Source organism: Muscardinus avellanarius (assembly GCF_963383645.1).
Source record: "Muscardinus avellanarius genome assembly, chromosome: 13".
Classification (NCBI taxonomy): Eukaryota; Metazoa; Chordata; class Mammalia; order Rodentia; family Gliridae; genus Muscardinus; species Muscardinus avellanarius.
The window spans coordinates 41,129,794-41,146,926 of NC_137799.1; the positions used below are offsets into that span (position 1 = coordinate 41,129,794).

A 17,133-nucleotide genomic window follows, 5' to 3' on the forward strand; every position below is an offset into this window, starting at 1 on the left:
TCTCCTTCATCCCTCTGCCCCCACCCCACGCTTTCCCCAACCTGAAACATTTTCTACTCTCTTCCTCCTAAAAACTTCTTTCCCCTCACCCTCCCCTCTCACTCACAGCCAGCATTCCCAGGAACATAGTCCAGATGCAGGATTTCTGCTTCCTCTCCCCTTCACGCACTTAGGAGAAATCGTCTTTGCACTTTGGCTTCCCCGTCCAATCCAAAAGAGCAGAGTCTTATCTTACTCATCACTATGCCCTCTACCAAGGGGCTTCGCAGGTCCAGTCTTCACAAGTATTTGTTGAATGAATTGATAGTTCCCAGTGGAAGTCTGGAGTCTGCATCTCCTACATTCAAACACTAAAACTGCACATGTGTGGTTCTGAATTCCAGCATGCCACACGCTCTGCTCACCCACCTGCTCTTCCTCTAAGGCCTCTTTCCTCCTGTGTCTCACACACCGTCTTTCAGTGGGAAGTGGAGCACGTGCCTGTAGGCAGGCTTGGGTGATGGGGGTGGTGCTAAGGAGTTTTAACTAGAGAAGTGTCGGTCAAATTTTCACCTGACGGCTTCTACATTGAGGTTAGATTATAGGATTTCACAGGTGAGGCAAGGAGACCAGGAAGATGATCATAATAGCTTTTTATGTGCCCAGTATTGTTCTAAATGTTTTCTGTAGGGGCTGGTGATGTAGCTTGGGGGTAGAGTGCTTGCCTAGCATGTGCAAAGCCCTGGGTTCAATTCCTAGCACCAGGGAAGGAAGGAAGGAAGGAAGGAAGGAAGGAAGGAAGGAAGGAAGGAAGGAAGGAAGGAAGGGGAAAGTTTTATGTAGATTAACTCATTTAAACTTTACAACAACCCTATGAGAGGACTGTACCCCCATTTGCCTGTGTGTGTGTGTGTGTGTGTGTGTGTGTGTGTGTGTGTGTGTATGTATGTTTTACTAGGGATTAAACCCAGAGACATTCTGCCTCCAAGCTACACCCCTAGTCCTTTTTATTTTTTGTCTTGAAATAGGGTCTCAGTATGTTGATGATTCTCACTATTGCTGAAGCTGTCCTCAAACCTGTGATGCTCCTGTCTCAGCCTCCCAAATACTGGGATTACAAGTGTGCACCACCATACCTGGCTATCCCCATTTTAAATTTGAGGAAACTGCAACAGGAAAATTAACTTAGTCAAGGTCATACATAGCTAATCATTGACAGAACTGAAATTCAAACCAGGAATTCTGTCTGCAGAGTCCATTCTGTTAACCGTGACATTCTATTACCTCCTGGTTAAGGCACTGGAGAGCTAAGGGAGTGAGGTCATGTGGAGCGGCTGGAAGAGAGAATACAGTCGAGTCATTTTTAAGGAGGCAGCATAGGCAAACTTTGGAGCCTGGATGTGGAAGATGAGTGAGCAGAAGTGGAAGGAGGCTGCATATCCAGACTGGCAGATTCAAAGAGCAGAGAGCGGGGTGAAACGTGATCCACACGGTGGATCCAGGACCCTGCTAAAGCCTGCCTCGGGGCGGGACACAGGCTGGCTGGCAGGCCAAAAGTCAAGTGGGGGCCAGGCCGGGCTTTGCACTGGCCAAAGGGAGCAGTGAGGGTCAGCCTTGTGCTGGGGAGCAGAGAAGGAACATCTGCGGGGGGCATATCTTGGGTGGAGTAAGGAATAACACTATCTGACATCTCCACCCCTCTGATGAAGAAGACAAATGCAACCCAAGCTACCTTGGCTGTGACCGGTACAAGACATGGAGGACGGGACCTTACAATGGCACCTACTGGAACAAGTATACCACCTGCCTTCCCCGACTGCCCAAGGTACCGACTGTGCCCACCACAAATGACTGAGCTCCGGGACACGGGAGCATACACACGTGGGCGCGTGCGTGCACACACACACACACACACACACACACACACACACACACACACACACACCATCTCCCAAACCACTGTGACTGATGAGTCACTAGTTCCTTGTTCCTTTCCCACCAACAATGCTCCAGGGCTCTTCCACATCTATGAGCCTAGGGTTTTACTTTTCAGGTGGAGTGGAGCCAGGAGGGGTCCCTGGATTCAAATCTCTGACCAGGCTCTGTGGGGGCAGGGATGGTGTGAGCCCTTGGCATGCTACCCTCTCCCAGCTTGCCAACTGGCCCCGCCCCTGGCCACTGTGACACCAGGGCTGGCCGAGGAGTCAGTAAGCTGGGTCTGCTGCTTCCCTTTCCCCACCCTTGTGATGTGAGTGAGGACAGACAAGTAGCAGGGAGCCCTGCCCTGGGCCAGGCTGCTAGTGGGGGCTGTGCAGGACTCAAGGCCAGGCAGGGATGCTTAACTCTTGGCTGATGGCTGGCTGAACCTTTTGAATTAGGACTTCAAGAATCAGAATTTTTCACAAGCTTCCCAGGTGATTCTGATGGACAAGTATCATGGCACACTCCCTACTAGAGAGACCATGACACCTCTAGACAAAGAGGGGTAAAGGCAAATGCTGAGGCTCAGGCCAACTCGGGCCACACACAAAGCCCTCCCCACCTCGGCCAGGAGAGTCGGGGAGCCCCGAGGGGCAGAGAAGGGGCGGTCTGGGGACAGGTCTAGGTGCTTTGAGAGGACTCCCAAAAGAAAGCAGCTCTCCTGGGTCAGGGCTTGAGCAGCATGTGTGCCCCTTCCAGGAGGCGGGGATGGAGACAGTAGTTCGAGGAATGCCCTTGGAGTACCCTCCTAAGCCGGAGCGCCTCAATGCCTACGGTAAAGGGCGGTGGGCAGTGGGGGGATGTCTGTTGAGAGGGAAGGCGGGGAGGCCAGAGGAGGTCGGGATGGGGGCTTGGGGGACAGGGCGGAGGCCGAGGGCCCCGGAGAGAGTGTAACTGTGTGCCGGTCCCTGTTTCTGTCTGTCTCTGACTGTTTCTGTCTCCGTCCCCTCTCTGCGGATGGCTTTCGGCCTCCCGGGCTCTGGATCCCCGGGCGCAGAGCGCGAGGTGGTGGTGAATATGCTGAACTCGCTGTCCCGGAACCAGCCGCTGCCGCAGATCACGCCCCGGTGCGGGTGCCTGGACCCGCTGCCCGGCCGCCTGCCTTTCCAGGGTTACCAAAGCGCTTGCTCGGGCCGCCACTACTGCCTGCGCGGGATGGACTGCTACGCCACCGGGCCGCCTTGCACCGAACGCCGCCTGCGGTCTCTGTGCCCCGAGCTGCCGACTGTAAGGTTCGCAGGGCTCTGCCCGCCTCAGCCGGGCTGCGCCCCCGGGGCGGCCCCCACCCGGCCGCGCTCCACCCCGCCCCGCTTCTAGCCCTGCCCGCCCCCAGGCCGGCCCCCAGCCCCGCGCCACCCACCGCGAAGGCGGAGGCGCAGAGCCAGCTCGGGGTTGTGTCCAGCCCGGGACCCTAGCCCGGCTTGTAATCCCCGCGCTTGGGAGGCTGAGACAGGAGGATCGCGCGGGTTCGAAGCCAGCCTCATACTGAGTGAGGCTCTCAGCAACTTAGTGAGACCCTGTTTCCAAATAAAGTATAAAATAGGTCTCAGAGGTAGAAAGCCCCTGGGTTCCACCCCAGGACCCCCCCCAAAAAAAAAAGCCCCCGACCTTGCCCCTCCCCAACTGGCCCCTGCACGTGCCCTGGAGGTCCTGCCCAAACCCCGCATATCAGTTGCACCCACTCTGCACACACTAGCCCTGTCCTCTACCTGGACACCTGGCCCTGGACACCTGGGTTCTAGCCTTCAGAGTGTCACGCGTTCTTAGAAAAAACAGTCCTTTTCACCGTCGATGGTGGGTGGGATCGTGGTGGGGGCGAGAAATGAGCAAGAACACGTGGCCGCCCCAGGCCCCGCCACCCCCGGGGCCGGCACCCTCGCGTGTACTGACCGCGAAGGGACCCGGCCGGGCGCACCGCGGAGCCCAGACTGCAGACTGTGTTCCTCCGGCTGTAGCTGCAGCCAGGCCGACCAGCCTGGAAGAGTATAGAGGGCTGGGCAGAGCGGGTCCTGAGCCCTGTCCCGAATCCCACGGTGATCCCCTGCCACTCCGAGCCCGATTCACTGTGCGAGATGGGGAGTTCTAGCCCTCAAAATGGCACGGGCGCCAGGCGCGGCGGCACACACCTGAAATCTCAGTGGCTTGGAAGGCCGGAGGAATATCAAGTTCGAGGCCAGCCTTGGCAATTTAGCGAGACCCTTTATTTACTTATTTTTGCGGTACTAGGAACCCAGGAGCATTCTACCTCCGATCAACACCCCCAGCCCTATGTTTTTTAATTCTTTATTTTTGAAACAGGGTCTCACTGAGTTACAAAGGGACGCACTACGCTGGCTTCGAACCTGCACAATCCTCCTGTCTCAGCCTCCCAAATGCTGGGATTACAAGCGTTCGCCACCACACAGGGCCCTCTATTTTTTATTATTTATTTTGAAACAGAGTCTCACTGAGTTACAAATGGCCTCACTGAGTAGTTGAGGCTGTCTGCGAACCCAGACCCTTCTGTCTCAGCCTCCCAAATGCTGGGATTACAAGCGTGTGCCACCACACTCGGCTGAGACCCTATCTTAAAAAAAAAAGAAAAAAAAAAAAAAAAAGCCCGGTGTAGTGGCACAGCTCTAATCCCAGTACCTGGGAGGCTGAGACAGAAGGATCACAGGTTCAGAGCCAGCCTCAGCTATGTAAGAGGCTCTCAGAAATCTAGCGAGACTGTCTCCAAATAAAGCTGGGGCGTAGCTTGGAGGTAGAATGCCTCTAGGTTCAATCCCCAGTACCAAAAAAAAAAAAAAAAAAAAAAAGCTGGGGATGTAGGTCAGTGCCCTTAAATTTAATTCCCAGTGTTGGAGGCGGGGGGGGGGGGGGGGAGATAGTACAGGGGTGTGGGAAAGTGCCTGAGCCCCCAGGAGGCTCTGAAATGCTGAATAAATTGCTGCCCACGCGACAGGGATTTGAGGACTCCTTGGTTCTCAACTACTGGAGCCCATCTCTCTCCAGAAGTCAACGTGGTCCACCAAGGCCCACCCTAGGTGGCAGAAAATGAGGCCTTGGGGGAAGGGGCTTTCTGGAAGGCTTCCTGGAGGTGGTGCCACCGTGGGGTCTTGACGGGCAAGGAAGGAGGGGAGGATGCCCAAGCCTTAGGACTGATACCTGAAGTGCCGCCCAGGTGTTGGTCTGGACTGGGGATGGTCAGGTACAGAAAGGCCCAACCCCTCCCTGCCCACGGCTTCCTCCCCCAGGAGTGTATCTCCCTACGAGCACCGGCCCGGAATGCAATGTGCTGTTACAACTCCCCCGCCGTCATACTACCCGTATCCGAACCTTAGGTAAGTCAGCGCACACAATCACTTGGCACAAGCACTCCAGAGTGTGTTCCCTAGTGTGTGGGGGGGGGAGGGGGGTTAGGAGGAAGCTGTCTGCTACGGTGCAATGACAAGAAGGTGCCACCAGGGGGAGCCAGTGCCATGGGGAAGCCAAAGCTGGCAAGGGAAAGGAGGGCCCTAGGAGGCCATATGGAAGGGTTTCGGTTGACTGGCTTTAGAAGAGTTAAGGATGTTGGGTTCAGGGCATGAAGTAAAGGGAAAGAAGTCAATGTTAAGGAGTATGTGTTGGCTTTCAGAAAAAAAATTTCAGGGGTTCCTGGAGGTGGGACCCAGGGGCATTCTACTTCCAAGCCACACCCCCAGCCCTATTTTATTTTTATTTGGAATTTTTATTTGGAAACAGGGTCTCACTAGGTTGATGAGAGTCTCACTACTTGCTGAGGCTGTCAAACGTGTGATCCTCCTGTCTCAGCTTCCCAAGTACTGGGATTACAAGTGTGCGCCACCATGCCCAGCTTGGATTTCAGATATTTAAGAGTAAAACCTGAGGTCAAGATGCCAGTGTGGGTTTTGTTGGCATCCAAGGCCAGTGTAATGTTGGGATGAGGTTAGCACTGAGGACTGGAGTCAGATGTTGACTCTGACGTATGAGGATCTGAAGGGCTGATGCATCTCTCCCCACAGATGGGACACAAGTCACTTCAAGAAGACCGGTGGTCCCCAGAGAAACAACTATGTCGTCCACCCTGAGTTTGTGTCTGAGACCTATCCCAACTACCGTTGCTGGTAGATCCTGGGTTGGCCAGGCCTATGGGGTGGAGCAATAAATAAACTCCCCACCCCAAAGGATGTCTCCTGTGTCCTTATCCTGCACGATCTGGAAGAGAAGAGTTTCCCAGTGTTGCCCCTCCCTGAATCCCCCCTACCCCCAGCCCCCCAACCCCCCAGCCCCCCCCCCCACCTCCGTCATCCCAATACTTCCCTGGTAGCCTTCCCGGCATAACAGTAACCCTGTGTCCAACTAGTGTCCTCCCCTCTACCCCAAAGCCCAAACTGATGGGTCCACCTAGCCATGCAGGGAGGGCCCATTTACTTCCCACTCCCTCAAAGACCGTCCAGCTGACATTGCCCCAATATGCCCCCAACTTAGATGCTTCACACATCTCAAATGACCCAGAATCCTCCCTTCCACGGCAAAAGCAGTGTCCCTACACCCACGACTCCTGCTCCTCTGAGTCAGTATAGCCTCCCAAAAGCCAGTCTGCTCAGACGCCCTTGCTGCCCTCTCTCCCAGGTCTAAAGTGTTCAGAACTCTCTGTGTGTGTGTGTGCGCGTGTGTGTGTGTGTGTGTGTTACTGGGGATTGAATCCAGGGGCCTTCTACCTCTAAGCTTCTCTCCCAGGCCAATTTTATTTTGTGTTGAAACAGGATCTCTGAGTTGCTGAGTCTCACTTTTTTTTTTTTTTTTTTTTTTTTTTTTTGCGGGCCTGGGGATGGAACCCAGGGGCATTCAACCTCCGAGCTACACCCCCTGCCCAATTTTTTTTTTTTTATTTTGAAACCAGGTCTCACTGAGTTGCAGAGGGCCTCACTAAGTAGCTGAGGCTGTCTGCGAACCCCGATCCTCCGGTCTCAGCCACCCAAATGCTGGGATGACAAGCGTGCCCACCACGCCCGGCTCAGAGTCTCACATCTTGCTGAGGCTGTCTTCAAACCTGCGATCCTCTTCTCTTTGCCTCTCAAGTACTGGGATTACAGGCATGCACCACTATACTAGGCTTCTCAGAATATAATTTTGATCTCATGACCAAGAAATTGCCAATTGTGAAACAGCCGTTTCTCTGTCCCCTCAGGGAGCAGGGGGTGGGGTGTTCTGGAATCTCTAGGACCTTCAGGGTTTTACTTTCTCCATCAAAAATATGAAAACCTCAACGGGATTGGTGACGCACGCTTGTAATCCCAGCATTTGGGAGGCTGAGACTGGAGGATCCCGGTTTGTGGACAGCCTCAGCTATTCAGTAAGGCCCTTTGCAACTCAGTGAAACCCTGTTTCAAAATAAAGAATAAAAAATAAAGCTGGGGGTGTAGCACGAAGATAGAATGCCCTTGGGTTCCATCCCTAGTTTAAAAAAAAAAAAAAAACTCAGCCTTGCACCACCCCCTGAGTCCGGAGTGTGCGTGGGGAGGGTATGGCGAGGCGCGCCCACCTTTCCACAGCACAGGCATTTCTAACTAAAGGCTGTCTCTAGGAGGAGGGGCTGGGCCCTATAAATAACTATGGTGGGAGGGGGACGCTGTAAAACACTAAGCAGAAACCGGTCCTCTCAGTCCCTCATCTCAGACAACCGATGGCCACCGATGGCGTAGGCCCCCTGACTGGTTGGAACTACAAGCTCTGTCGGGGTGGGGCCTCGATTGGAAAGAACCTGCAATGGGAGGCGAGACCCTCCCAGGCTTGCGCTACCTTCTCCATCTGAGAAAACAGGGCTGAAGAGGGAGTTACACCGATGCGGCCTCCACCTGCCCAAATCAGCAGGGGAAGAAAATCCCAAAGGTCAGCCCTGCCTCTTTCCGCTGGGGCCGGCTTTCTCCCTGTCGTGCACGCCCCAAACCTAGCCTGGGGGTGCAAGAACCCGTCCTGCCGCGGCTCCTTCGGAACCACATCTCCCAACTGGCGGGGGCCGAGCGCCGGCCGCCGGCTGGCAGGCGACGTCGGAGCGGGGGGGCCGTGCGGCTGGGGCCGGGCCTGGGCACCCGCTAGCCGCCCCCCCGCGTTGCCCGGGGCGGGGCACTGGGGAGGGGCGCGGGCCAGGGGCGCGGCCCCAGGGCCTTGTGATGATGCCGGGAGGCGTCGGGCGCCCGGGGCGGGGCTGTGGTCGGAGGTCCGCGGCGAGACTGGGCGGCGGGGCGGGGCAGGGGGGCGGGGCCTGGCGTGGGGGCGTGGCCAGGGGCGGGCTCGGCGGTGCCCAGTCTGGCAGCGCCCAGCGCCGCGGGGCGGCCGCTCAGCTCCTGCCCGCGTGGAGGGGATCTGCGGAAGGACCCCTTCACCCCTACCCCAGTCGGCGGTCACGGCCGTGAGTGAGCCCAGCGGGACGGCCTTGGGGCGGGGAGGAGGGGGGCTCCTGAGGGAGCACGATTCCTGAACTTTCTCTCCGACCGACCAGTGGGTGGAGCGACCCTAACACCTGGGCCCCTCCTCGGGCCCGCGGTTCCCAGCGGGCCACAGGTTCCTCGACCTCGGCCGGCCTCTGGACGGCGGTGCTGCGGAGGGGCGCCGAGGGCGACTAGGGAGTATTTCAGGCTGTGTAGGTGCAGTCACCCAATCCTCAAGGATCCTGCCCCTGGGCAGGGGAGGGAGAAAGGCCGGATCGAGTTGCCTTTGACATTTCTACCCTCCCTGGGAACTGTGTCCGACAAACGACTGTTTGGAATGGCCTACCCGTCAGTTGAACGGGGCTGGGCGGTCTCCCTCTGACCAGACTGGGGCTGGCAGCCAAGACTGAGGTCGAGTGTCAGCGGGAAGAGGCTCCGCAGGGGCAGAGCCCCAAGAGGCCCGCCCCGCAGACCCCCACCTGCTAGCGTTAGCCTATGTTTGGCTAGGTGGCAGAGGCGTAGGATTACAGGGGTCCCTTGCTCCGTTAACACAGGAACTCGAAGTTTCTCCTCTCCACAGCCCTGGTGCCAGATACCCTTAAAAAGCCCCTTTTTCACTCCTGAGAGATATTCCTCGTGGGTTTGGAGCAAGGAGCAGCACCAGCTCTTGAAAAGACAGGCCTCCCCACACCCGTGTCTATCTGGTGGAAGCCTGTCCACCCTGCAGCTGCATTCAGACCTCCAAGTTAGACCATTATCTCTCATCTCCCAGAACATGCTGAGAGGGTGGAGGTACAAATCTGGAAGCAAATTTGCTACCTGGGTCACTTCAGACAAGCCTTCTTTTCTGTTTGGGTCACTGTCTCATCTCAAAAAGGCACTAAGCTGCCCCTGCTGCTTCATATGTTTGTTAGAGGTGGATGCTGTGGGGAACCAGCACAGTGCCCCCAGTGGAATGAGTGTCCAAATCTGTGGGCTCCTGTCCATCAGTCTTAGAATTCTAAAAGTTAAGATTCTCAGGACCCAAGTGTTGGCAAGGCCTTTTGTGACCTCCAAAGTGGCCTCTTCACACCTCCCAGGGCCAAAGACTTATTTAACATGAAAATTTTGAGAACGAGGGAGGTCTTTGTCCTATTTTTATATGAACTCTGTCTTCTTATTCCCTTGGTACCCAGAGTGGAGACTTGAATAATTGAATATACAGCAAATCTAATCTGGCTTCGGTCCTTAAGGCCTAATTTGGGTTCTTCTTAGCTTTGAGGGTATCAGCCAAAGGTCACTACTGCATTTTCCAAGAGCGTTTTTTAAACCTATACCTACAGAAAAGAGGAGAAAAGCTAAGGGCCGAGGGGAAATGAATAAGAAGCTTTTCTAGATTGGGGGTGGTGGTGGTGCTGAAAGCTTAGGGAGCTGGGGGGAGGCAGCAGCTTGGGGAGGAGGTATAGGAGGTGCTGCATATCGACATCTATGATCAAAATTCTGATCTGCACCTGGCATTCTTGATAGTGTCTGCTGGGGAGTTTGGGAGGGGGAGGGTTGAAGAACCAAAGTAGTTCTAACACTTCCTTGGAAGTCAGTGGCGACAGAGACAGGCTCTGGCATCTGGGAGGAGGCTAATTACTGTTTGCCAGTCTCCCTCTCATCTTCCCCCCAGATGGAGAAGTTAGTTGGCTAGCTGGCAGGGTGTCTACCTGTGTGTGCACCTGGCTGGTGCTGTTTCTTTGTTGGACTCTGCCTGGAGGGACAGGCAGGATCAGTCGCCCTGAGCAGCAGACTGAGACCTGAGACACACACCTTCCCCCAAGTTGAAGTTTCTCAGCAGTCATGTCTGGATGTTTAGCATATGGTGTGTGAGAATTCGTGTGTGTAGTGGTGGGCGTCTGATCCCTGGAAAGCTGGTGGATGAAGGCGTGGCTACCAGGCTGGGAGGGTGAGATCTCCTGAAGCAGGTGGCCTGAAGTGTTTAGGCTGGAGAAGGGAGGAATGAGCTTGATAATCACGGGATAGGCCTGGCTGGAAAAGGAATCAGAAAGGTAGCTGGACCACATCATCTCTTGAGCCTTATGCAAAACTTACACTTCTGAATTCTATCAGAAACAGCTCTTGAAGCTAGGGATATAGTTGGATAAGTATGTTATAATGATAATTAGAGGTGCTGTGAGTAGAAGGTACAGGAGGGAAAGAAATCGAGGCCAGAAGGCCTATCGGGGAAATGTTTTTTCTTTTTCTTTTCTTTTCTTTTTTTTTTTTTTGTGGTACTGGGGGGTAGAACCCAGGGGCTTTTCTACCCCCAGGCTATACTCTCTCAGACCTATTTTATACTTTATTTGGAAACAGGGTCTCACTAAGTTGCTGAGAGCCTAAGTAGCTGAGGCTGGCTTCAAACCTGTGTGATCCTCCTGTCTCAGCCTCCCAAGTGCTGGGATTACAAACATGTGCCACTGCGCCCAACTTGAGTGTGTGGGGGAGAGATACTAGGAATGAAGCCAGACTAGGCTCCTGACCTTACCCCTAATGTCGGAACCCAGCTCTGCCTCCCACTAAACCAGGCCCTGGAACTGGCTCTAGTTTTGGGTGTCATCTTTAATTTGCAGGTGTTGTGGGCAGTGGTGGCACATGCCTGTAACAGTACTTGAGAGACTGAGACAGGAGGATCACAAGTTTGAGGTCAGCCTCAACAATTTAGCAGGACTTTTTTTTTTTTTTTTTTTTTGGTGCTGGGGATTGGGCTGAGACACTCTACATTCTACATTCTACCTCCAAGCTACACTCCTAGCACAATTTTATTTCTTTTTTGGAAATAGGGTCTCAAACAGAGCCTCACTAAGTTGCCAAGGCTGGCTTTGAACCTGCGATCCTCCTGTCTCAGAGGGGAAAGGAGAGGGGAACGGGGACAGCATGGAATTTGATCTTGAATCAGAAGCCAGATGACATCTGCAAATTATCATTATTATCGTGCTGGGGATTAAACCCAGGCTCGTTCTACCACTGAGCTGCTACACCAGCCCTTTTTATTTTTTATTTTGAAACAGGGTCTTAGGCAGGTATGGTGGCACACGCTTGTAATCTCAGTACTTGGGAAGCTGAGACAGGAAGATCACAGGTTTGAGGCTAGCCTCAGCAACTTATTAAGGCCCTCAGCAACTTAGGAAGATTCTGCTTCAAAATAAAAAACAAAAAGGGCTGGGGTTATGTCTCAGAGGTGAAACTCCCCTGGGTTCAATCCCGTGTGTGTGTGTGTGTGTGTGTGTGTGTGTGTGTGTGTGTGTGTTTTCAAAACCCAGAAAAAGAGGGGATGGCATCTCAGGGAATTGGCTAAACCATCCCTCTTTTAATTATTATTATTATTTTTTTTTTGAGGGCCTAGAGATGGAACCCAGGGGCATTTGACCTCTGAGCTACACCCTCAGCCCTATTTTTTATTCTTTATCTTGAAACAGGGCCTCACTAAGTTGGAAACGGCCTAAGTAGCTGAGGCTGTCCGTGAACCACCAATCCTGTCTCAGGTTCCTGAATGCTGGGATTACAAGCGTGCGCCACCATGCCCGGCCTATTTATTTATTTTATTTATTTATTTTGTGGTACTGGGGATGGAACCCAGGAGCATTCTACCTCTGGGCTACATACACACCCAGCCCTATTTTATTTGGGTTTTGTTGTTTTATTTTGTTTTTGCAGTACTGGGGATTGAACCCAAGGGCATTCTCCCACCAAGCTACACCCTCCTGCCCTATTTTATTTTTTTTTATTTTGAAACAAGGTCTCACTCCTAAGTAGCTGAGGCTGATGGTGAACCTGCCATCCTCCTGTTTCAGCCTCCCAAGTACTGGGTTTACAGGCATTCGGCACCAGGCCTAGCTCATCCCCCTAGCTTCTTGGAGACTAGGTCCTCTCTAGCTCCCTCCCTTTTTAGCCAGAACTGCCCTTCACCTCGTGTATGTGATCCTGGCCGATCCTGGGATCCTTGACAGCTCCCTGATCCTCTGTGAGTTTGTTTCTCCATCGGAAAAGGGGGAATCCTTCCACTTCCTAATCACGAGTCTCCCCATTGACAGAGCCCTGACTAATTTTGTCAAGCATTGGGCCCGTGAGAAAGGATAGGTAAGATATTGATAGACTGCCCGGGGAAATCTCACCTCTGCACGCCTCAAGGCCTTAGGTTCCCGTTTGTCTGCCTCCTCCACGGCCTGTTGCAAATGGAAACACTGTGGAATGACAATGCTCAGTTCCCTTTCTCTCCCCCCCCCCTCCCCATTCCTTTCAGAATCCTACAGGCCAGGTTCCGATGGGCTTGGCCTCACTGCCCGCTCCTTCCTTAACTGGAGGGTGATGCCCCAGAACCTTTAAGAGAAGAGCCAGGCCAACCCCCGCCGCCGCCGCCACCACCACCGCCACCGCCCTGGTGGCCACACAGGCCATAAAAGCCCCGAGGCTGCCACCGCAGGAGCCATGTACACCTTCTTGCCGGACAACTTCTCCCCGGCCAAGCCCAAGGCCTCCAAAGAGCTGAGGCCGCTGCTGGGCTCCGCGGCGCTGGGGCTGCTGCTGGTGCTGGCCGCGGTGGTGGCCTGGTGCTACTACAGCGCCTCCCTCCGCAAGGCCGAACGCCTGCGCACCGAGCTGCTGGACCTCAACCGCGGCGGCTTCTCCATCCGCAACCAGAAGGGCGAGCAGGTCTTCCGCCTGGCCTTCCGCTCCGGGGAGCTGGACCTGGACTCCTGCAGCCGCGACGGCGCCCTGCTGGGCTGCTCGAGCACGGCCGACGGGCGCCCGCTGCACTTCTTCATCCAGACGGTGCGGCCCAAGGACACCGTCATGTGCTACCGCGTGCGCTGGGAGGAAGCCACCCCGGGGCAGGCCGTGGAGCACGCCATGTTCCTGGGCGACGAGGCGGCGCACTGGTACGGCGGCGCCGAGATGAGGACGCAGTACTGGCCCATCCGCCTGCAGGGCCAGCAGGAGCCGCAGCCCTTCGTCACCAGCGACGTCTACTCCTCCAACGCCACCTTCGGCGGCATCCTGGAGCGCTACTGGCTGTCGTCGCGCGCGGCCGCCATCAAGGTCAACGACTCGGTGCCCTTCCACCTGGGCTGGAACGGCACGGAGCGCGCCCTGCGGCTGCAGGCCCGCTACCGCGACACGCCCTACAAGCCGCCGGCCGGCCGCGCGGCGCCCGAGCTCAGCTACCGCGTGTGCGTGGGCTCGGACGTCACCTCCATCCACAAGTACATGGTGCGGCGCTACTTCAACAAGCCGTCGCGCGTGCCGGCCGCCGAGGCCTTCCGCCACCCCATCTGGTCCACCTGGGCGCTGTACGGCCGCGCCGTGGACCAGGACAAGGTGCTGCGCCTGGCGCGGCAGATCCGCCAGCACCGCTTCAACAGCAGCCACCTGGAGATCGACGACGCCTACACGCCCGCCTACGGCGACTTCGACTTCGACGAGGCCAAGTTCCCCAACGCCAGCGACATGTTCGCGCGCCTGCGCGCCGCGGGCTTCCGCGTGAGCCTCTGGGTGCACCCGTTCGTCAACTTCGACTCGGCGCGCTTCGGCGAGGCGGTGCGGCGCGCGCTGCTCGTGCGCGAGCCCAGCGGCCGGCTGCCGGCGCTCGTGCGCTGGTGGAACGGCGTCGGCGGCGCGCTGGACTTCACGCGGCCCGAGGCGCGCGACTGGTTCCAGGCCCAGCTGCGGCGGCTGCGCGCGCGCTACGACGTGGCCGCCTTCAAGTTCGACGCGGGCGAGGTGAGCTACCTGCCGCGCGACTTCAGCACCCACCGGCCGCTGCCGGACCCCAGCGTGTGGAGCCGGCGCTACACCGAGATGGCGCTGCCCTTCTTCTCGCTGGCCGAGGTGCGCGTGGGCTACCAGTCGCAGAACATCTCGTGCTTCTTCCGCCTGGTGGACCGCGACTCGGTGTGGGGCCACGACCTGGGGCTGCGCTCGCTCATCCCCGCCGTGCTCACCGTCAGCATGCTGGGCTACCCCTTCGTGCTGCCGGACATGGTGGGCGGCAACGCGGTGCCCGGGCGCACGGAGGGCGCGGGCGGGCGGCCGGACCGCGAGCTGTACGTGCGCTGGCTGGAGGTGGCCGCCTTCATGCCCGCCATGCAGTTCTCCATCCCGCCCTGGCAGTACGACGCCGAGGTGGTGGCCATCGCGCACAAGTTCACGGCGCTGCGGGCCTCGCTGGTGGCGCCGCTCCTGCTGGAGCTGGCGGGTGAGGTCACCGACACGGGCGACCCCATCGTGCGGCCCCTGTGGTGGATCGCGCCGGACGACGAGACGGCGCACCGCATCGACTCGCAGTTCCTGATCGGGGACACGCTGCTGGTGGCGCCCGTCCTGGAGCCAGGCAAACAGGAGCGCGACGTCTACCTGCCCGCCGGCAAGTGGCGCAGCTATAAGGGGGAGCTTTTCGACAAGACACCGGTGCTGCTCACTGATTACCCGGTAGACCTGGATGAGGTCGCCTACTTCACCTGGGCATCCTGACCCAGCCCAGGCAGGACCCGGGAACCCCCACCGGCCAAACCCCCAGCCTTTCTGCAGAACCTTAACCCTCCATCGCACCCAGACCGGCACCCCAGGAGGTCTCCACCTCTGTACCACCCGCTAAGTGGAGCCCAACTTAAATGTGCTAGAGCCAACTGCTGTAGGAGGAACCCGGGGAGGGATGCCAAAGCAACCTCCAGCTCCAGTGCACACTCTTAACAGCCCCCTTTTGGTCCCCACTCAACTCTTGTGTGCGGAAACCTTTTTCCTGGAGTGGAGGAGATAGACTGCAGAGGAGAAAGTTCGGCTCCCTTTCTGTACACCTGGTCCTTTTTGTTTGTTTGTTTGTTTTTATGGTACTGGGAGTGGAACCCTGGGCCTTCTACCTCTGGGCTACACCCCCAGCCCTATTTTTTTTTTTTTTTAATTTGGAAACAGGGTCTCATTAAATTGTTTAGAGCCTAAGTTGCTGAGGCAGACTTCCAACCTCCAACCCTCCTGTCTCAGCCTCCCAAGTACTGGGATTACAGGTGTGCACCACTACACCCTGCATGATCTGTTTTTTTTTTTTTTTTTTTTCCTGGTGCTGGAGGTTGAACCCAGGTACATTCTACCTTTGATCTACACCCTCAACCCTATTTTTACTTCTTATTTTGAAACAGGGTCTCATTAAGTCGAGGAGGGCCTCACAAGGTTGCTGAAGCTGGCCATGAACCTGCGATCGTCCTGTCTTAGCCTCCCAAGCTGAGATGACGAGCATGTGCCACCATGCCCCACTATGGTCTGGTTTTAAAAGCACAAAGAGAAGCCTCTCCCCTCCATCCTGGCCTTCATGGCTATCAGTGTCTTTGGAAAAGACCCCAGATATGCCAGGCATGATGGTACACACCTGTCATCTAGTGTTTGGGATTCTGAAACGGAAGGATCACAGGTTTGAGGACAGCCTCAGCAAATAGTGAGACTCTTTCATCAACCTAGTGAGACCTGTTTCAAAAAAATAAAGTAAAATAGGGCTGGGGGTGTAGCTCAGAGGTAGAATGACCCTGGGTTCAATTCCCCCAGTACCATCAAATAAATAAATAATCCCCAAATAGCCCTGCCATAGGTAGACAGTGCACATTCTTGATGTTAGAAATCAGGCCCTGAGTTCTCAGCACATGCCTAAACTGTGGCTGACCTGGTCCCACTCCAGCTGGGGAGAAGGGATAGAAGTGTCTAGGGAACTAACAAGAAGGCAGGAGGTCCCTTCCCAGCGAACAGGACTGGGCTCAGCCTGGAGCTACAACTCTTGTGAAGAGACTCCTAACACTGCACTAACCCACATGTGTACACACATGGGCTCAGCCTTGGGCCAGCTATGCCTGATGGGCACAGTGTTGCAGGGCCCTGCAGGCCAACTCGGTGCCTTAACTCAAGAACGTGTGTGTGTGTGTGCGTGTGCGTGTGCGTGTGCGTGTGTGTGTGTGTGTGTGACAGACAGACAGACAGACTGGCACAGACCATGGGTCCTTGAATGTTCAGAATGAACACAATATCCCTGAAGCTAGATAAGCGTGAGTCAAGAGGGAGCCGGCACACCTGCAGCTTTGATCCTTGAGTTGGCTGCCTCCCAGGTGGTTCCCCATGGCTCCAGCAGGAGATAAACAACTCTTGCAGTATTCTTGGCCGTCTCACTCTACACACATGGAAGGGTGTGGCCTACAAGTGATCAATGTTCTTATTCCGTACCGAGCTACCTGCACACAGGCACACCTGCCAACACACATACACGGGAATGTCCTTCATCTCAGCCGTTTTCCCTTTAAAGGAGGATCAACCTCAGCCACAGCTTTTCGTGGCTTTGCAGCTAACTCTGGGGAAGGAGTGGCTTGCCAGAGGGGGAGAGCAGAAACAGGGTGAAGTTCAGTTTTCCTCAACAGCTCTGACCGCAGAGCCAGTGCCTGTTCCTTAGAGAATGCTTCTCTTGGCCTACCTCTCTATCCCTGCTCCTGTTCCCCCCCCCCTCAGTGTGGAAAATGCCTGTTGAAAGCTTTGAGGCCCTCAAAGATGCCCATTTTCAGTGCCGATTCTATCACCCATCTAACAGCTATGTGACCTTAAACAAGCTGCCGAGTAGGTCCCTTTCTGAGCCTCAGTGTCCTCATACAATAAAAGGTGATAATAATGCCTACCTCCAAGGTCGTCGTGAGAATTATAAGCACAGATGTATGTAAAGTGCCTGGCACAAAGTAGGTGCTCAATAAAAGGTAGCTGCTATAATACTATTTCT

The 17,133-nt window shown here is 55.6% G+C and overlaps 1 protein-coding gene across 1 annotated transcript; it reads left to right on the forward strand.

Moving 5' to 3' along the window:
- Positions 1 to 1,726: 1,726 nt before the first annotated feature.
- On the forward strand, positions 1,727 to 14,864 carry MYORG (myogenesis regulating glycosidase; the record flags this gene model as incomplete). Its single annotated transcript, XM_080708356.1, is given in 6 exon segments — positions 1,727 to 1,804; positions 2,659 to 2,734; positions 2,957 to 3,191; positions 5,196 to 5,282; positions 12,647 to 12,716; positions 12,720 to 14,864. Coding segments are annotated over 5 exon segments (2,604 nt in total). The 5' UTR covers positions 1,727 to 1,804; positions 2,659 to 2,667.
- Positions 14,865 to 17,133: the final 2,269 nt, after the last annotated feature.